This window comes from Bombus impatiens, unplaced genomic scaffold, assembly GCF_000188095.3.
Source record: "Bombus impatiens unplaced genomic scaffold, BIMP_2.2 scf_0136, whole genome shotgun sequence".
Classification (NCBI taxonomy): Eukaryota; Metazoa; Arthropoda; class Insecta; order Hymenoptera; family Apidae; genus Bombus; species Bombus impatiens.
Genome location: NT_176555.1, coordinates 54,675 through 75,993, shown reverse-complemented (window position 1 = coordinate 75,993; position 21,319 = coordinate 54,675). Strand labels below are relative to the sequence as shown.

The window sequence follows — 21,319 nt, the reverse complement described above, 5'->3', positions numbered from 1 at the left end:
AGCCTGATCGAGGTCATTGTTCGTGCAGGCGCGCCCGACGAAGACTTTCGTTCCGAATCCGGTCGAACGCAGCCGATTTTAACCGAGTATGGTCGAACGTAACCGAAATATGTGATTGGTGGAAAGCCGACATTACGACGATAGACCCGAAAAAACGAGTAGCGGCTGACACATCGACCAGAGAGACTGGATTCAGTTATCGTCTTACCGTTCATTCGAGAATGTTTTGATTACGTAGAGGTTTACAACGAATAACGCTGACAAATGTTGAAGTTTATCAGAGGGAAGAGCCAACAAACAACAGTCGAACGACAGAAACTGCAAAAGGATCTTTTTGCTTTTCAAAAGGTGAGTCTTTTATAAACCTCATTTTTTAAACTTCGCGGTATTTTCCTTAATACATCGATCGAACGACGGCGGCGTTGGTACATATCAGTGGCGCGGAGACGATGAGCTGCGGAACGCACGGTGGTGAAGGCGGTGACCAGACGCCACAAATGTTTTAATTACGTGGAGGTCCTCGCGGTCTTAACCGAGCCTTTCGCGACGGTAGTGAAACGTCGTGACATTACACGTGAGGATTAACGGTTTTTAACGGACGTGTCGCGCACCGTTCGAGGAACAAACGCCGACAGATGTTGAAGTTTATCAAAGGCCAACAACCTACCGACAGAAACTGCAAGAGAAAGAAACTGCAAAAGGATCTTTTTGCGTTTCGAAAGGTGAGTCCCGATCCAAAGTTTCGCCCACATCCGACCCGGCGAAATGCGCCGACACTTTCTTACTTTCTTAGGCCTTACTTTTATCCGTTACTGAAAGAGATTATTGAAATACATTAGATTCACCTTTGCGACAAAACAATGTTACTATGTATAGGGTATTCAGGTTCGATCATATCGACGTGTTGGCGTTTTCAATGGAAAGCAGAGAATTTTGATGCATCGAGGAAAAGGTGTTTTGCACCGTTTTTTTATTCATAGTGGAGAGAAGTGAGAGTGAATGAGTGAACATTAGGTCAAACTCGTTTTCATTTACATTTAAAGAGTATGGTTTTTACATTGCTTCTTTTCATTCGCTTAATTTCAAAACTTTGAAAAGACATTGCGAATCGTTTAAGCGTTTTTCTTTTTTTTCAATACGCTTTTTAACGTTTTAATCGAGAGAAAATAATGAGTTGACGAATTGAATTTGATAAACGACGTCAGGAAGGTTAATTTTATCAGTCATCTATCTTCTTAAAACAAACCGATCTTTTTCACATCTTATTTACACATTCATTATTTATAAGTCAACAGGTTTGCAATTGAAAGTTTATTCTGTTACCATGTCAGATAGTAATCTCCAGTTTCTTGATAGCACGATATTGATACGTTATGCGTTTTTCAGAACACAAGTTCCTTTTACGCGTAAACTACTTAATCGTTTTAAAGATAAATCTTGTCTTGAAGAAGAAAGGAAAAAAGAAAAGGTAAAAAGATGCTGAATATTACGACTCGAGAAGATTGATAAATATATGTGCCATGATATAAATCGTACATAATCGGAAGAAAAACCTTGTTCCGAATTTATACCCGATAAAGAGGAATCAAATGAATTCGACTTTAATTTCGGTTTATCGAGCGCACGCGTTTAACACGCGATAAAGCGCGCCAGGATTTGTCGTTTCTCATAGGTTATTGACGGTTACGAGTGATTGCTACACAATCAACTACCAATACCACCCTATGTATTAAACGAACAACTTATAAGTACGATAGAGCAAGCATTATAATTTACCTCAAAAGTTACTAAATAGATTTTGTATCCATATCATATTCAAATCATATTGTATAAATCATATTCCAAGATTTATCGTTTCTTATTTATTACTGGCGGTTAGGGCTGCTATATGTAACAAAACACAGCTTCCATATTATTAAATAAACAGTTTGTTTGTTATTTTGAATCGAGCGTTATAATCGTGACACGACATACAGCAAGCAATTAACTTTAAAATTCGACTAATTTCGTTTCTTTCTTCTTCGTTCTTCCCTCTAAGTATGTAATTATTGAATCGATTTTGTTGAAATAAAGAGCGCTTGTCGCTCTGTATTGATTTGAAAGAAGCATTGCGAAATGCGTTTGATCAGCAACACACCACTATTCGAAGGCTACCACCTTTGAAAGGCTGGTTTCATGGAGGAATATTAAGATTTTAAAATTGTCTTCGTCCAAGAATATGATATAGCGTGATTTAAGAATGAACGGTACAGAATCAACAGGTCGATATCTGAACGTAATCGATACCGAAAGTCTAGAAGACGACGGGTGGCCGAGATACGATGCCTAGAGTCAGGATTATTGTGGTCATGTGTGCGGTGTGATGCGTTTCTTTAGCGGTTGTCTCGACTGACTGTCATCATCACTGGCCATCGGGTGCACTGTCGCGAAACCTTATCGCTGTTTAATTCTCGGCCTGCTGGATTCGAAGTTTGGCGATAATAGTCGCACGAATACAATCAGTTCGTGCCGGTTCCGATCGATGCTTCATGCAAGATGATTTTTATGCGATATTTTATTCGCTATCGAAAATTGTTATTCGTATCGTTTACCATTTGTTAGGAAAGACAATAAAGCGACTTTATGTTACGGTCAAATGTCGTTAATTATTAACTTGTTCGTCATTTAAGAATTTTTTAGCAGGTCAGCCTGTGGCTAACACACACACTTAAAAATCCCATTTATTATAGGTAAGGTTATTGTTCCTTACCATTAATTTTAGCAAAATATCATAAAGTTATATTCCAGAAAGTCTTTTTCGAATTCACATTCTCAATACCGAACCACGCTAGTGGTACTCAGTAATCCAGAATGCCAATTCTTCGACCTGGCAGAATTTTCCATTGTGTTGTCAAACTTCCATCCACCATTGATCAGGTTCTTCGAAAACCCAACTTAACTCAGGTTAACGATAACTCAGGATTGGTCATCTTTAGGAATAAGTTTACAGCCAGTCAGTTATATTATTTCTCGTTCGTTATAATTTAACAGATCTTTAACAGGACGAAATAAAAAGTTAAAGGGAATAGTACTAGTCTCCAATATGATCCTTTGAATAGTTTTGTTAATCCGCACACACGTGTAAATACCAAAAAACTTGAAAAATCACAATGGATTACGCGCTGTATCAAACACCATTTAACCCTGTTGTTCTCGTCGCTTATCTTAATTCATTGTTCTAAGTATCAATTGTCACTCTTTTTTGACAGATAATAAACATACATAACAGAAAATTTTCAATAAAAATTAGACACAATTTATGTCCATCATATCTATGGTTAGAATCGAAATTGCGCATAGTCCTTGTTTCTTTCATTCCGCTTTTTATATGACGCAGGGTACGGTACGAATTCGAATTAGACAATAGGAACGTTCCGTCCATTCTAAACGCGTGTATTTACTACGTGTAGCTTACTTTCGTTCGGTCAGGAAATGAAATAGGAAATGTAGGTTAATCTGTCGGTTAAGCAATTACAGGTAGAAGTAGCGCGCTCTGCGCGGTAAGATGTACGAGTTGGAAAAAAAGTAGAAAGCCCTCGCGGCGTGGAGGGTGCCTGTTGCCTTAATTAAAGCAGTCACATTTACGCAAACCCAGCGTTTACGGAGCAGTTTGGTCCGATCGAAACTCGAATAACATCTGATTATATTACATCACCGAATGATGCCATTTTATCGCTTAATTGGAAAAAGGCGTGGAACGACAAGATAACCAAATGGAATCACCTTGGAATCTTTAAAACTTGGCAAACGATCTTGAAGGAAGGAAGAAGCAATAGATTTTTCGTCAATTTTGTTTTAGATCTTTTAATATATGTTTGGAAGTGGATTGATTTTACTAATCTCATCGAGGAGTTACTTTGAGGGACAAACAATCAACGTTTGGTTTTTAATATCGATTCTATCAATAATACCACGTATTCGTTGTAGAGAAGAGATACGAGGAAAGGATATTATCGGTTTTCTGTGCAAACAAATACGTGATAAGGTGCCTAGCCCTTTTTACGTTTACTTTAATATACGCAGACGAATGTGCCGTTAGTCTGACCTGACTAGGTTAGGTACAGACTGATATCCGTGGATTATTTCGAGAATTTTTTAATGTAGATTAGAACTAACTGATGAGTGATTAAATGAATATAGATGTGGTATTATTATCATCTAAAATTTAAATTCGCCAACGTTTATCATAAATGTATAATGTATAACAAATAGAGAAATATTTGTTGTTCTTCGGCAATATTTAATAAATGTTCCTGGTAAATTATTTAAATGATACATTACGTAAAAATGTGAATAATTTTCCTTTCAAAATATGTTCATTTGTTTGTTAAGTATGAAATATATCACGAATTCTGTAATGTTCCGAACATTCTAGAAAAATGCTTAACCATACTAACGTGAACTATTTCTGTTGAAGAAATGTCACATCGTGTTATCGATCGAACAATAACTTTCAATGTTTCCAAGAATAAGATTAGATCGCTATAACACTATAACTGATCGAATGTTTCCTTTTCTCAAGAAAAATTGTAAATTTTCTAATTATAGATCTAACATTAACCTAGGCAGTGCATACATATTAACAAAAATCGACAAGAGCAGTAAATCTCTCAAAGCTTTATCAGCAGTCGATCTTTTATCTTTATACGTGTCGATAAAAACAAGCAATTTTTGATGTTGTAAATTTGTTCTTCTCTGTGTACATAAGCAACAGCATCGTTTCATCCATGTTTAGTTAACGTAATTTCTATCGAGGTTGGGCTCATTGAGATTAGGCCAGATTAAACCTTACGAGGGAATCCTCTGTTGTGCTTGTGCCGGTTCGTTCTTACCCATCTTCTTACTTTAATTCTTTCGGTACGCTCTCCCGAAACTGAAAAACGGTGACACCCTTTCTCATGGAAATTACCTAGGTCAAGGTCTCGCTCCCTCTCTGTTATACCGACGGACACCCTTGTTTCGAATCATGCCGTTGAAACGTGCCTCAAATCGATATCGAGGGTAGCCCTAAATCTCGAGGATTGTACCGTAGCCGTATGATGCTAAAACTCGCCGAGCTATTTAAATTTTTAGGAACTTGTCAATTGTCTTGCAACGTTGTAATATAATATGTAAATTTATTTTATGTTCAATTTAGCGGCCGTATTTTTTCATCGAGGGAGCGTAAAGTGAAATAATGTATATCTTGATTACAATTTCCGAAGATCGACAGCTTGATTACGTTAGATTTATAATTACAAAACAGAAGCATCAAAGAATCACCGGTTCCAAGGTCTCCCGCTATTAACGCTGTTACGTTAATCCAAGATTCGATATTATTAATCACCAACTAAAATTGTATTTTTAGTTGAAAACCACGTGTATCGATAAGAAGGAACATAATTCTCATCTTACCGTGTTTGTTCTTCGGAAGTAACAAAAAATTACTGAAATCTCGTCCGATAAGATTCCCTTATCGAGAATAACAAAGACAGTTTAAGAGATTGTTTTCGAGTGATTCGCCCTCCGTGACAGGATGTACATTGTTACAATGTGTATTACAGAAATGTGTTTTAATTGCTGGTTGTAAAAGAGATTCTTTGTGATTGGGCGCGCGGAGCGGGAGGTAAGTACGCACGCACGAGCGATAAAATCACACGATTAACGGGGATTTGACGATATCTGACTCATCGATGAGTAATCGGTGCGCCTCTCGAGCAAAAACTGATTCCATCGGCTACGAGTTATGTCGTGAAAGTCGGAAACAAGCGTCGAGCATAATTAGCGTTAGTCGCATTGAAAACGAGTCGCGGAATGGGGAGGACACGATCGTTAACCCGAGCACCGTTGTTTCCTTTAATTCACTTTGTCTCGTATTCTGTTTAATTGCTACGCCAGAGTCCGCGTTTCTTCTTTTTTTATTTTCCATTTTAACCGCTCGAGCGTCACAAATGGACCGATCCGTGAGCTACTCGCGTTGCTGGAGAAATGGCTGGTAAGATTTTTGCCAGTTATCACGGCTATGACGATTTCTTTTCTTTTCTTTCTTGTTTGATACATTACACGAAATACAGAAACCTGTGTGTATAGCTTATACATCGTCAACTCTTTTCAATTTTATTCTTCTCTTCTTTTGCTATTACTTTTGTACACGAGCGGTTCTATTGACTTTAAAAGTAATAAAAGCGGCTAATGCGGCTAGAAGACAGCCGAACTGAAAGTGGAAGGTTAATAATTCTAGTTAAAACCTAGTCCTTGAGAAATTAATAACTAAATCATGGGATAAAACAGGTATTGGAAGTTGAATCTTGAAATGCTACTTCGTCTACTCTGTTCATAGAGGAACTTTTTATATTATAGTCCTAATTTGCAGTAAACATAGACAATTTTATACAATCGTCGATACGTTTTCTGCAGGTAATTGACAGGTTAATTCACTCTACGTCTTACATGCAAGCTACGAATAAATTGATACTTATCGAGAATCAAACTTTTGCCATGGAGCGTGCGCATATCAGCGACAGTGCAGATAGCGTACACTATTTTTAGCGACTTTCTCGTATAAATAGTGTACCGATTACTGCTGACAGTGTACAATTATCACGAGGAATGGTCAGGCGAAATGACCATGCCAATTTATGAATCGAATTGAGTGAAAACGTGAGTTACTCCGTTATGTGAGAAAATGGAAAGGTTTTGAAGAAGCTGTTCGGAGATTCGTATTTTTATTCTCGTCTGGTTTCAATGCTCGTTTCATCTTATAAATAGAGACAAAAGGAGATTTATAAGTCTTTCATGAAAAATTCTGAAAAATACGACGATGTGAAGCAAAATTTAATATTAAGACAAACATTTATGTAGTTTGAAACAAAGTAGTTCGATTTCATAAATTCATAATGGTTATACACTTGCTCTGTTACTTCGGCAAAACTGTTCCAACACATAACTGCGAGAATTATTCATCAAGCATATGCAGGTAATTAAGGAGAATGTAAACAGTATAAATTACGCGAAGTGTTACCCATTCACTATCTAACTTATTATATAAAGAACGATGAATCGCGCCGGTTAATAATTAGCGGGATTCTACTCGAACGACTATCATTAAAGCAAAATATCATTAAATTCGGAAATGTTCGTTGAAACAAATCTAATCCACTCGAGGTACTCGAGCACCGTACAATAACCTTACATTTGTCGTCTCATTCCCGTTAATAGTCGTAATAACTAAGACTAATAAAAATCTTTTCCTGTTCTTTGCAGACGGTGCAGCATGGGTTCCCAAACAAACCCACAGCCCTCGCATGGGATCCGAGTTTGCGGCTGATGATCATTGGCACGGCATCCGGCGCCATCAAGGTGTATCCTTTTCGATTTCGTCGCTCCTTCGCTTTCGACCAGTTCATTTATTTTTGTTTTCTTCTTTTGCTTTTTCCTCTCGATATTTATAATCCGACCACAAGGCACCGTCTCGATGCTCGATAACGTTCCTATCTAGCGATAAATCGTCGAAAGCCACTTCGAGAGCCACTGGCCTAAGGGAAACGGGAACGTGATTGACGCCGGTTTCTTCTCATCTCTTTCTCCCCCCACCATGAATACTAATTTTAGATACAACGATACTCGATATTTTGCCATCACGTCAAAGCTGTTTCTCGATTCACGCCCCGGCTTTTACGGTCACGGATTTCATTCAGAAAACGCTCTGCTTTTTCTCTTTAGACAGCTATATCGAATCGTGCGACGATTCTTATGTTTCAGCGTTGTCGTTTCCGCGAGAAAATTGCATTTGTCGAGCGATAGATTGCTTTCCCCGATGCAAGGTTCTCCGGAGGGTCTCCTTGTTGGACGCGACGGAACTGAATTTGGAGTCATGTTTCCCGTGAGACTGGGAACGTAGGATGTGAAAGTATCGAAGTATCGCAGAGTCGCGCATATGAATATGAAATAGCGGAGGTGTTCTGACTTTGGTTACGTCTGGCGAAAGATTAAAGAGCGTGCAAGCGTCGAGCATGGTACTACGTTTTGTATTAGGTACGTTACGAATCGATCGCGAAATTTAGATAAATTTAGACGAAATAAGTGTGTGATTTATACGCAGGAATATGCACCGAAGATGTACCGATGGAAATGAAAAAATTAAAAATAATTATGCGTATGTATGTATGTTTCGGTAGAGATGGAGAAATAGTGCGGTCGAGAATGTGAGATCATTGGAAATAAGCGAAAAGAATTTACGTCGTATTGTATGTTAAAGCCTCAGCGGAAAGAACAAAATCGATGATGGTGTACGTTTGAAAGTTTGATCAGTTAAGCAGAGATTCGTTCGTATCATTTCCAGGAATCACAAATCTTCCGTTGCTCCGTCGGATCTTCGCCGTCGTTGCAGCAGCGCGTAAATCTCGACAGTGTAACCACTTGTTCCTCTTGATGTCTGGTTGATGTGTACCGCAAAGGCATTAAATCATTCCCGGAACACGTACTATGTTAACATGAAATTACGCATCTATCTTTCGAGATCGTTAAGAAACTCATTATCGAACGAACGTTTAGAAATTAGTCATTGTAGACCTGCTTTTGTTACCCGATTACCCACTTCGTGTTAGGTCAATCATCGATCCAAAAGGACTATAATCTGTCGAAGCTAGTCTAGATATGCCTGATATTTTTTACGATGTTTGTCAAAATAATATTATCTTTTCTGTATCCATCTGTAAAAATTTATTGTGCTTTGTCTTACGTTTCATTATTTTATATAATTAGATTAATTGTTCGACAATTAGGAGCAATTATAATATCAATGAGAAGTCGTTTGGAGACGGAAGGATGTCGAAGTCGATCCATTCGAAGAGTTAATTAAAACATTATTTTTGTATAATTGTTCTTTCGTCAATCGCTTGGTACACGCGTCGAGTACCGTCTGAAAAATGCTAATTACAAGCGCACAAAAGGATTGATTCCCAATGCGTCGCTGCGTACCGTACGACTGCATACCGGTTACTTTATTCGCGTCTCGATGTCAGATGTTCGAATGGCTACGTAATCGGTAGATGATCATTATCATTTCGCAAGACGTATGATAGACGTCTTTACCGTCTCGACGGAAATTCTATTTGCAATTGATATTAGAGAAGTACGAGTTGCTGCTAGTCGCTTGTAAAATCTTTAGAAATCTCGAATCTCTGTCTGTGTTATTTATTTTGGAATTGCTTATATGTACCTTCGATAACAGGCGTGTCTGATCAACGACGTAAGAGATGGCTGGCTTTAGGCGAAACTGTAGCAGAATCTGTGTCGGCGATTGAAGTAGAATTCGACGACGATATAAAAGGCCTGTATACAATTCGTGGATCGAGCACAATCGTTCCTGTCAGCGAACGTTAAATCTGATATTTTCGAAACAAAACCACCTTCTGTTTCTTGGTAGGAACGGAGGTGGTCTACTGTTACTGTTAAACAGGGCTATCTATCAGTTAACAGGCTATCTAATTTTCTCTGTTTCCCTTGACTGACGTGCGATTACAGATTCGGTAGGCCAGGTGTGGAATTCTATGGACAACACACCATCGAAAGTGGGGAGAATGCTGTCACAAAGATCGTTGCTCTGCCCAACGAGGTAAGCACCGCTATTTATTTATTACTAACGTGTTATCAACGTATCGTTGCACGGATATCTTATGCAATACTATTTTCAGAAGTCAAGGAAAACTTGAATAATTTTTAATGACTTTACTTGTATATAATTTGATGCTGGTACCTACGCGTCTAAATATACTGTACATTGATGGTTTTTATGCATTCACGGGAAATTTGAAAACGCGTATAATATACAAAAATATACAAAACGTTCAAAATATGAATCTCACCGTAGTATGCAGTGAGCGAAACTACCGTTTCTCTCAACTATGTTTGTAAGGACATGAATTTGCATAAATATCCGCCGTCTAATAGCCACGATGATAAGATGGAAATAAATAGTTTTATGTTTCCGTTTTATTGGAAGAACTTTTTTATTCTGATTGTAGTTTGATAGCTTTAACGTTAACGAGTACCGTCAAACACGATAAACACGATTCTATAATGAACAATTCACACAATTTTATAGCTGAACAATTGCGTGAATTGACGCACGTGTAAACACAAATGTACTCGTGGCCATTCAACAGTGTGTTAAATTGTTGGTGGTTTATGATCTTGTAAACTTCGTGGTTTAGCTACGTTAACGTTTGCGTGGGAATCGATTTCTAGATTTATTTCTATAGTTTTCAATTGACGAGATTAGGACATATATTAAACGCTAAACGATCAATTGAATTAAATAGAAACGAACGAAACACTGTGGAAGCTCAGTTCGTGTAAACTTCACTGGATTAAAATATGCAATAGCGTATACTTTGAAACGAATGCCAGCTGACGTACCATCCTAGTTCGGATTTCTTAATGACCACGCTAATAGTTCTTAAACCTTCCAAAGGAGTTACGTTATCTCCTAACGAGAAATTCCAGAAATTTTTGTCTCTTCAAATCACTCTTGGAATTTGTGTTTTCTAATTACCCTTATAGCGTCTCCATTTCTAATGTTCCCTCTGACCATTACATAGCGTAATACGAGAGATCTAAGTATATGTAGAACGGAGTATAGAAATCTTGACGATAAGAAGAGCATACTTTATCGCACTTTGAATCGCTTGAATATTGACGTTGCTATTTTTACAAGCTAAATGTTTGTTAAAAGTTCGATAAAAGGAAAAAGAAAAAAAAAGAGAGAACGCCAAGGAAACGGTGCTTCGTGTCAGGTCTGCGCGCGATAGTAATATCTTCTGCGTACATTGTAATCAAAGGGACCAGACGGAGGTGTGAAGTTATGGTTGTTTTAAAAGTCACACGCGTTGCACCGGTAACGCGACACCGTGTTCGGCTTATACGGCCATCGTTACCGAGTTGCATAACTGTGTGCGACACGCGCAACGCGCTTTTGCACGCGTGTTCGAATAAATAATATACGAACACCATTGTCGCCCGTTCCATAAAGGTCGGGAACGTATTACCGTACGTACACGATGTTTTTCCTGTTTCTTTTCTTTTAAATACAAACCTCGCCGCCGGGAAAATTTCATTATGAAATTCATCTGCAATTCAACCGATGATGCAATCGTAAAATTTCCAACACGATAATAATTATCAATTTTCCTTTTCTTTTTCATTTATTCTGTTACGTCCTTCGAGTCATCTTCGTCATTAGCTTATAGAAGGAAGAATAATTATATTTCTTCGGATATAATATGATACGTTAGAATACACAGTAATATGTGTATTCGTGAAAATTGAAGTAAAAATTCTGACAGCGAGCAGCGTCAAAGGGCGACGACAAAAGCATACGATACATGTACACATGAACGAATAGAACTCAGTAGGTATGTAATTAATTGCCTATACAAGGAAAGAACGAGCAGACTAATATGGAAAATCAGCATATACAGGGTGGTTGGTAACTGGTGGTACAAGCGGAAGGGGGGTGATTCTACGCGAAAAAAGAAGTCGAAAATATAGAATACAAATTTTTCGTTTGAGGCTTTGTTTTCCAGAAAATCGACTTTGAATTTTCGCCCGGCACGCGTGCACTTTATCGCGTCTCGTTATAACGGATCTCGCTGTAGATCGTTGTCTCGATGGAAAAATTAAAAAAAAAAAAAAAATTAAAAAAAATTTTTATTCTATATTTTTGACTTCTTTTTTCGCGTAGAATCACCCCCTTTCCGCTTGTACCACCAGTTACCAACCACTCTGTATATACATGAATAACGATGAGTCGATTCACGTTCATTTGCCTTTGCCGGTAAATTGTTTTGTAATAAGTTGTGTATAAAATATATGATACGAAGCAATACACAGAATAGGCGTGGCATGATCGAGCACCGAGTTGCTTACATTGCTCGTTACGAGTCATAAAATCTCGTTATCGCGATCATTTTTCAAGCGAATCCTAAAACCGATAAGATAGCGCCTGTACGATTGCTTCGTCGTAGCTAGATATCGGATGGGATCTTGGGCTTCTCTTTTTTCTTCTCTCGTATTTTGTTGCTTTAAATCGTTCTGTTGATCGAAACGATCAGATTATCACGAATCAATAATCAGGATTCATCAAATTCGAATTATGGGTCAATTTGAAATTGAAAAGTTCACGAAACGCGAAAAGACGCGATTTCAGCAAATGCAAGGTATAACCCACGTCGTGCTTTTGCTGGTATAATAATCGAGTACGGGATCTCAATTATTCAACTGCACACGTTAATAACACGCGGAAAGAGCGACGTTCTGCTCGAGAAAAACGCGTTGGAAGTACCGTAGACACGCGTGAAAGTGCGAGGCGCGAGGTAAACCTTCTTAACCTTGCGTTTTCCTCGAGTTTTCACTTCGCCTATTACAAAGAAGGCATCGTCTTTGTGACCGGGGGGGAAAAAAAAGGACACGGGATCTGTTCCGTGAGAAACGATGAGGTCATGAAAACTATCTACAATACGTTATTTTATTTATCTGTATTATGATACGAAGCTATTACGAAGTCACGAGTTTTACATTCGAGTATAGAGATGACAAAGCAAATACGAGACACCAATACAATTGCGAATTAGTATTCGTTTTCATTCATTAAAATAGATAGAATTATGTGTAGTATTAATCATTACGATTAGTCGAAGAATAAGTGCGCGATAAAAATGATTGATTACTACAAATGTAACAGGGCCGCGTGGTTTCTCTCTGCGACGACAACTCTCTTCATTTATGGGAGATCAACGAAAGTTCGGTCGTGGAGACCAAGTCGCTATCGTTGGAGGGCAAATTGAAGAAAATTTCGGCGATGTGTCTCGAATCAAGCGGCGAACATCTTCTTCTTGGAACGGAGGGCGGCAACATCTATCTTCTCAACTTGAAAACATTCGTAATGCCTGACAATATCATTTACCAGGATGTCGTGATGCAAAAGTAAGAGCAATTCTTGCGTTTTTATATGCATTTTGAAACTCGCATGCTGGATGCCTGTAGCAATTGACTTGATTCTTCTTTAGCGTTATGCATTTTTCGATATATCTTTTATTTTGTTCTTTTTGGTATAAATTTTATACTTTAGTCGTTGGTAGTTTCAGTATGAACATAAATTATGCGAGACGTACTATTTGAAATATTATCGTTAACGACTAGTCGTAAATTCGTGAGATACGAGCGATCCTAACAAGTTGAGCCAGAATTTGCGAAACAATGAGTTTTAGCGCAAAATCATGCGAACCTCGATTTTCTTTTTGTATTTTTTTTTTTTTTTCAATTAACTTTCATTATGGAACGGAGCGTTTGATTGTCGATTGCGAGGCAGTTGGCATTGAAATGGCTAGATTCATGTACCCGTAACGTATCGATGTTATGACAGCGTGCCAGACGATTACAAGAAGAATCCAGGAGCGGTCGAGGCGATAGCGGAACAACCAGGTCACCCAGACAATATTCTGATAGGTTACAATCGTGGTTTAATGGTTTTGTGGAACAAAGCGACTCCGGGAGCCCAACAGGTGAGCCTTCGTATTATTATTCCATATCTTTCTTTATACACATGCTATGTATACAAGACTATAGTGTGGCAGATGTAATGACACGCTTATAAAACAGTTCCAACACACTCGCTTATTACATTTGTGGGGCAATGCTTAATCCATCGGTACATAGAGGTGCATTCAGCTCAAGTACCACGCAAAAGAGAATAATTTTAATCAATTGTCTCATTTAATAAATGCTTCGTTCCTGTTGCGATCGTCGAATTTTTATATTTCAATCTTGCTCTCATTTTCACAAACAAAATGTATTTGTAACGTTTCAGAATATGTGACATGAGATTAAAACGAAAGAAATGCATACCGACAAGAATTTTTGCATATTTGAGTATTTTGAGTATATAAAACTTGAGTATTTTGCAACGTTAAAATGTACAATTGGATTGAAAATGACCGAATCGAAAGCAACAGGATTAAAAAGTGTTAATGAATCGCATATCTAAGTAATTGAAACAAACTCTATGTAGAATAACGATTCGTGAAACGTTTCAGTTTAAAATGAAATAATATGCACAGATGGGTTAAGCGCGTATTGTGAGATGGTACCGCTCGTTCTGATTGTTGTTTGTGTCTTTGGTGGTTTTGGCGAACGTGTACGTGCAGCTGATGGGTTTGTTTTCGCGTGCGCAGACATTCGTCTCCACGCAACAGCTGGAATCTGTCCACTGGGTCTCCGAGACCCGTTTTGTTTCCTCCCACAACGATGGATCCTATGCATTTTGGAGTCCAGGCAGCGACAGCATGTTGGAATCGAGTACACCCTATGGACCATTTCCCTGTAAAGCTGTCACTAAAATTCTCGTCTATCCAACCGCAGAGTGAGTACAGGATTTTCCCACAACATCGATAATTATCTTTTTTGTAATTGGATTGATAATGAGTCTTTGTAAAACATTTCGCAGACTCGGAGAACTCGTTTTATTTTCGGGTGGAATGCAACGTGCAAGTTACGGCGATCGTCACACCATTACCGTTATGGCGAAGGGGAAACATGTTGTTTTTGACTTCACGTCAAAGGTGATCGACTTCTTCACTGTGTTTCCTAAACAAGAGGATGGGAAAGATGCATCTGATAGTCCAGAAGCGCTTATAGTATTGGCCGAAGAAGAGATAGTAGCCATTGATTTGAATAATCCTGAATGGAAGATGATGGCATTACCGTATTTAGTATCTCTCCATGCAAGTGCGGTAGGTATCATTCCCGCAATTTGTAATATAACATTTTATAAGTATAAGTTCCTTCTCGTTATGTCTGTGATGTCCTTATTTGCAGGTCACTTGTTCGCAACACGTTCCGAATGTTCCTGAGGAATTATGGGAGAACATTATCGCAGCTGGGAAAGCGCAAACGGAACATCTATACTCGGATAAACCATGGCCTATAGATGGTGGAATTATTCTCTGTCAGAAATCGGAAAATGATAAATTAAAAAGCAGAGAATTATTACTTACCGGCCACGAGGATGGAACCGTGAGATTTTGGAATGCGTCTGACGTTGCTTTAACACCTCTCTACAAGTACAATTCATCCATTCTGTTTACTGGCGAACATCTGGATGTTCTTGAACAACCACCGGAGGATGACGAGGACGAGTGGCCACCATTTAGAAAAGTTGGAACCTTTGATCCGTACTCCGATGATCCCAGACTTGCTGTGAAAAAAGTTTTGCTTTGTCCGCTGTCATCGACATTAGTGGTTGCCGGCACGGCTGGCCACATAATTACAACCACCATATCATCCGAACCTGTAAACAAGGAAATCAAAGCCATCACGATGAACATCGTAAACGATCGCGATGGATTTGTTTGGAAAGGCCATGATCGTCTTCCGGCGAGGACAACTAGTATATCTTTCGCAGTCGGTTTTCAACCACAAAGTCTTCTTCAATTATACCCGCCAGCTGCGGTTACAGCATTGGCTATGCATAGCGAGTGGGGATTACTTGCTGCAGGCACGGCTCATGGTTTAGCTGTTTTCGATTATACAAGAGCGAAAGCTGTCAACGTGAAGTGTACACTTAATCCAAATGGTATTTTTACGTATTTTTTATTAATCGAATGTCTGTAAATCGTATATTTGTAAAGACAGTAAATTAGTTTTCGATTCGTTATGTCATTCTAGATCTTTCTGGAGCAGGCGATACACCAATTTCTAGAAGAAAGTCGTTTAAGAAATCATTGAGGGAATCTTTTAGGAGATTGCGAAAAGGAAGATCACAGCGTCGAACAAATGCCACTAGTCCAACTAGGAATACAACATCAGAAAAGAAGAAAGAAACGTGAGTATTTTTTAAGCTTGTTAAACTGTAACTAATGTTAATATGTTAAACAATGATTGGTTTTTAATTTTCGAAGATCCAGTGTTGCTTCTTCTCCGAGTGGTGACCTTTCGCCGGTAGAATTGAAGCCCGTGGAGAGACAAGTGGAAGCAAGGCCTGTAGATGATGCACTGGGGTCAATGGTTCGATGTTTATATTTTGCTAGAAGTTACATTATAAGCAGTAAGTGTTTCTAATACATTTTTATCGAGTATAAATTATGAATATTCTATTAACATTTTTTTTTATTATAGTGCAAAACACGACGCCTACGCTTTGGGCGGGTACCAATAACGGTACAGTTTATGTTTTCACGTTAGCAATTCCTGCTGGTGTTAGAAGAACAGAAGAGGATGTAAATTGTACATTAGGCAAAGAGATTCAGTTAAAGCACAGAGCACCTGTAATTGCAATTACAATTCTCGATGGGTCTAGCGTACCGTTGCCAGAACCATTCGAAGCTGAGAAAGGCGTAAGTCCTGGTCCTGATATGGCTTCTCCACACAGAGTTGTAATTGCTAGCGAAGAACAATTCAAAATCTTCAATCTTCCATCCTTGAAACCATATTGTAAATACAAACTTACTGCAAACGAGGGTTCACGAGTTAGAAAAACGGGTTTTGCAAAATTCACATGCCCAATCGAACCTGCAGGAACTCACGAAGAAACCTGTTTATTGTGTTTGAGTAATCTTGGTGATTGTTTAGTGCTCAGTGTTCCCGAATTAAGAAGACAGCTTAATGCCGCTGTTATTAAGAAGGAAGACATTAAGTGAGTATATCTCTTTTGCATCTGTGTCTATCTGTGTATATCATATGAGTGTATCTGTGAGAATATTGCTTTGTTTTTCTAGTGGAATTTCTTCATTGACATTCACAAAAGCTGGCGAAGCCCTATATTTGTATTCAAGTTCGGAACTGCAGCGAATTTCATTGTCTGCTAGTAAAGTGACAAAAGCGCACTGTGCATTAAATTTACCACCAAATGCTAGATCATTTCCGGAAACTAACAACGAAGAAACCCAAGAACAAGGTGTGGTCGAAGGTACAGCAGAAACGGAAGGTGATACAACGCAAGGAAGTCAACCAGATGCGGTACAAAGAATGATTATGGAGAATGGTGTGGTGGGTTCTAGTGAGTATACCACGAACACCTACATAAGTTTTTTTAATTTGTATTTAACATATATCGGGTAATCATTAAGTTACATGTTGTCATAGGATGTTTAAACGTGCTACTACTAAATATGCGTAATCGCTTGGCATATCTCAAGTAACTCGTGTATTTATCTAAATGTTGCTTTGCTATAATTACTTGTGATTTATTAAACGAGCTAACTGCTAAATTGTACTTTATGCTGATTAACATCATCAAGGAACGCTGTCTCCTAACCCTTTAGTACCTATTCTTGAATACATCTATTTTAGCCGGTGGTGAAGAATCTCCGAAAGAATCGTCTTTGCAACCCGCAGCAAGTACCAATGATGTGAACGGAGAGGACGATCGTCAAGACTTAAGTTCTATTGGAGATATAACGATCGATAGCGTGAAAGACCATTTGCTGTAAGTGGACGTGTTTGTATGTTATGCCTAGCTTTTTATTGTTTTATTTCACATGCTTCTTTTGCTTACCTGTTTACAATTAATTTTATGATAATAAAAATGATAAAGGACAAGAGCAAAAATTTCAAGGAAAGATGAACTTAATTTGACAAGCTGACTTTAATAATATGTTTATTTTGCTGTGCTAATCGTTGTGTCTCTTACACTTGCCACTTGTTTGGCAGTAACAGTTCACTTTTCAGAAATGCAACGTCTTCCGAAGAACTTCATAGTCGTCTTGCAGGACTTAAAATGGAAGTGACTTCACGAACTTCAGAAATTTCCACTCAAAATCAATCCCTAGTTGTAAAAACAACAACCGTTGTTTCGCAAACAACCAACAATACTACCGCTAATGGAGAGATCGAAACAAGTCAGACAAATGAAACACAACAAATGAATAGTGAGTGAAATCATTGCTGATTCAAATTAGTGTGAATTATAAATTATTCAAGTGACCAATAATACATTATATTAAACTGATTTTTAACAATTCATCGAATTCTTCTTAAATACATTTTTTAAACGAATATTTTTTAGGTCACCCCATGTTATAGTATTTGAAGACTGTATACAATCATATTCTTAATAATTTCATATACTACGTAATTCATCGATCGCTTAACATTTTGTGTTTGTCTTTCATCGCTTTGTAATTTTTTATTTTTTATTCTTCTGATATTTTTTGTATTCTTTTGTTATTGTTTCGTTTTGTGCTATTTGTTCTTGCGCAGGCACTACGGTAGAAAGAGAGATACGCAGCGGTACTGAGACTACAACGACACACGCTACCATCACTCTACCTCCAAACGTCGAGGTCAGCAAACGGCACTGAATGTATTGCGATAATTGGTGTCGGTCCTTACCTCGATATTAAGCCTATATTTTGTGACAAAATGATAGAATGCCATTAAATTTTTGGAGTTTCTCAAAAGTAGTGCAATATATAAGAATTCTATAAACGTCCGCATAGAAGATATGTTGTCCTTACTAATATAAAGAAAAGATAATACTCGCTAATGATATTACTATTTTCTTAGGAATTTTAATTCAGTTTTCATAAACATTAGGTGTGTCGGATGATAAGGCATGCTCATTTTTTCAGTAATATATAACCATTCGTTCCTTCTCTGGAAATCCTAGAATTGCTCTAGATTGTGATTACAATATTCTTCCCAGTTTGATTCGTCTGAAGTAACCACTCATTTTATATTAATAAGGAAGAGATATTTTATATCTTTATTAGGAATATGCAATTATTTTGCCATGAAATTATATAATTAACGCTTAGCATATCGCCCGCTCCTAATCTACTAACACGATTTACGTAGCTCAGTTTGTTTAAGAATTGGATAATCGATTTATCAATCTTCAAATTGTGGGTATATTTTATAACATATCGCTGCTTAATTTATTGATGTATTAACAATCTTTTTTGCGTAGTTATAAGGCTTTGTTTAACTGGATACATGATAGTTTTTGCAGAATATCATTCAGATAAATGCGTAACATCATTATTTTTAATATTGCAGATTAGTGCAGCTGACTTGGCAAACTTGGAGATAACAACAACTACAGTGACTACCGAAAAGTCGAAAGCTCCATTGGCAAGGCCTGAAGAAGTCGGTTCTTAGGAATATTCCAAATTGTCCTGTACTCTACTCCCTGATTTTATGCTCTGTACACAGAGCCACACAATAATTAGATTTTTTGTTACTTAATGGACTCACGTGTACACAGCGGCGATAGGTAGAATTTATATATCGTAGATTTTTTAAAAAATCTAGATTTATATGCGGCATTAGCATTAGCTATAAATGATAAACAAGTGAACTTCGAGTATTGTAGCGACGAACCAATCGAGATATATTAACTGCCAAGATTGTCGATATATTTTACATTTTAACTGAACATTCTCATTGCATTTCTTTTAATAGTCAATTTCGTGATTGAGCAAAATTTTCGATGGTTTAGTAGAACTAGGCCTAGGTAATTTTAATAAAATGCATTTTATTTACATACAAGCGTAACAAATCCTCAAAGAAAAATTAAAATGTTTCATGTTGTTTCATCTGTAGATCAATCTATTAAAATATAATTTTAAAAAATTTTCTAATGCAGCATTAAGAAAAAAATTGAGGAAAATTTATACGATCCGTTTCATGGTGTGTAGCTGAACATAATTAAAAAATTATAGCTTGTACAAAGAAGCAAGATACATCACAAATTGTGAACATGGCAGCCATATTGTAACGCAACGAATATGTTGCGTCACGTCATATTTCTAAATAATAAAAGTAAAAAGTGAAAAGGCGACTTAAATCATCTATATAGTATTTCGAATATTATATAGGCGTCTTGTGACAAAGGATCAAAAAAAGAAAAATATGTAAGTATGTTGAATTGATGCGCCTAACAAAATAAAGAAATAGCTACTTAAGTAGAATTACGTTATAAGAAAAGTTACAGAGATTAAGTGAGGGACACTATCAATGGCCATGACGTAAAAGAGGAGAGCCGTTACGAATATATTTTTTATTGATACTTGTTAATCATTAAGTTTCCTTTTTCTTTGATGGAAACGATCATGGTACAATCGAACTATTTCTATCGAGCAGCATTGAAACTCGCTGAATTCAATTCCGATATTATACGAACAAAACAGATGTAATTGTGTTTTAACATTACACGTATGTATGTCCCATCTTTCTAGATAAACAAGCTATTTGTTAATTATTTTTGGTGGAGGACAATTGCTACATATTACTTTTTACGCGAATACATCGTAAAATGCTACAAATGTACTATTATTATCGTTATATAGTGATGTACTACGTAGCTTGATTTGTGTTTGCGACAGTACGGATCGTATTTAAGATACCACGATTTTGGATCTCAATAAAATTTCGAAACAAACACAACTCCGTTTCCCGGGGCAATTTCATATTTATCTTTTATAATACCATAACTAACGATTTTTTACAAAAATGAAAACTACTAAAAATTTTAATATATTTTTACCGAATGTGACAGACTGATGCATAAAAGATACATATTCGTTTCTTCTTTTACATTTAATTAATCAACCATTAACTATTTAATCGATCGACTATTCACGTGATTTCGAATAAAAAGTTTTTCATCCTTTATCGTTCCTCTAGACTACATGTGTGTTAAAAATGATAACAATTTACTGTTCGTTGATGCAATTAATGCGAGGCCTTTGTAGATAGATTTTAATCTTCCTCTAATGTCATAATTTCTCTTACGACCTTTTTTATTTCTTTTATTCAACCGCTTTGCGAAATGTATGTTTCTTGTACGCGGTTATTACAAATAAATGTTATACAAGGTGTTCCAAAAATCGACTATGCACAGTTTTTTTTTTATTGAAAATGAAATCCTTAATCCATAACCATAGATCTAAACATTTAAATAGGATATTAATTAGAATAAATTTGTTGTTTATCGAATCCACTTGAATTTTATTATTCAAGATCTAATATAGTATTCTGTGCTGTTGGTGCACCTTGTACCGTTAATTTTATTACAATTGTAAACTACATTAACAAGGTAAAGTTAATGAGCTAAGTAAGATACAAAATGTATGAAAACGGACGTGCTTCTGCTATTGTAAAATTATTTGTTTTTTACCTTGATAAAATATTACGTATTGCATATGGTGAATTGTTAAAACTGCTCCCAAACATTTCATACTTTTTTCCTTTATAAAATATGTAAAGTCAACAAATGACCTTAACAGTCGATGTTGAAATATAT

General features: G+C 37.1%; 1 protein-coding gene across 4 annotated transcripts; it reads left to right on the top strand.

Moving 5' to 3' along the window:
• The first annotated feature begins 264 nt into the window (after nucleotides 1-264).
• Nucleotides 265-21,226, top strand: LOC100748447 (lethal(2) giant larvae protein homolog 1). 4 transcript variants are annotated; one of them, XM_012381925.3, is made up of 16 exons: nucleotides 265-348; nucleotides 7,282-7,379; nucleotides 9,544-9,634; nucleotides 12,761-13,002; nucleotides 13,442-13,580; nucleotides 14,250-14,437; nucleotides 14,522-14,807; nucleotides 14,893-15,649; nucleotides 15,742-15,898; nucleotides 15,975-16,120; nucleotides 16,192-16,708; nucleotides 16,791-17,071; nucleotides 17,365-17,500; nucleotides 17,725-17,942; nucleotides 18,274-18,356; nucleotides 19,072-21,226. In XM_012381925.3, the coding sequence occupies exons 1-16, from the start codon at nucleotides 265-267 to the stop codon at nucleotides 19,171-19,173; spliced, it is 3,525 nt and encodes a 1,174-aa protein (XP_012237348.1). In that variant the 3' UTR covers nucleotides 19,174-21,226. The 4 variants fall into 4 exon arrangements, with proteins under 4 accessions (XP_012237348.1, XP_012237345.1, XP_012237347.1 ...); XM_012381922.2 differs by having other exon boundaries at nucleotides 14,223-14,437; nucleotides 19,072-19,173; XM_012381924.3 differs by lacking the exon at nucleotides 265-348 and adding an exon at nucleotides 437-722.
• The last annotated feature ends 93 nt before the right edge of the window (nucleotides 21,227-21,319 follow it).

Bases quoted from the DNA above. Each gene is read 5' to 3' on its own strand.
- LOC100748447 (XM_012381921.2), top strand. From the start codon at position 636: ATGTTGAAGTTTATCAAAGGCCAACAACCTACCGACAGAAACTGCAAG. The intron at 16,709-16,790 runs GTGAGTATATCT...TTGTTTTTCTAG, and splicing joins ATTAAGAAGGAAGACATTAA to TGGAATTTCTTCATTGACAT. The intron at 18,357-19,071 runs GTCAGCAAACGG...TTAATATTGCAG, and splicing joins CTCTACCTCCAAACGTCGAG to ATTAGTGCAGCTGACTTGGC.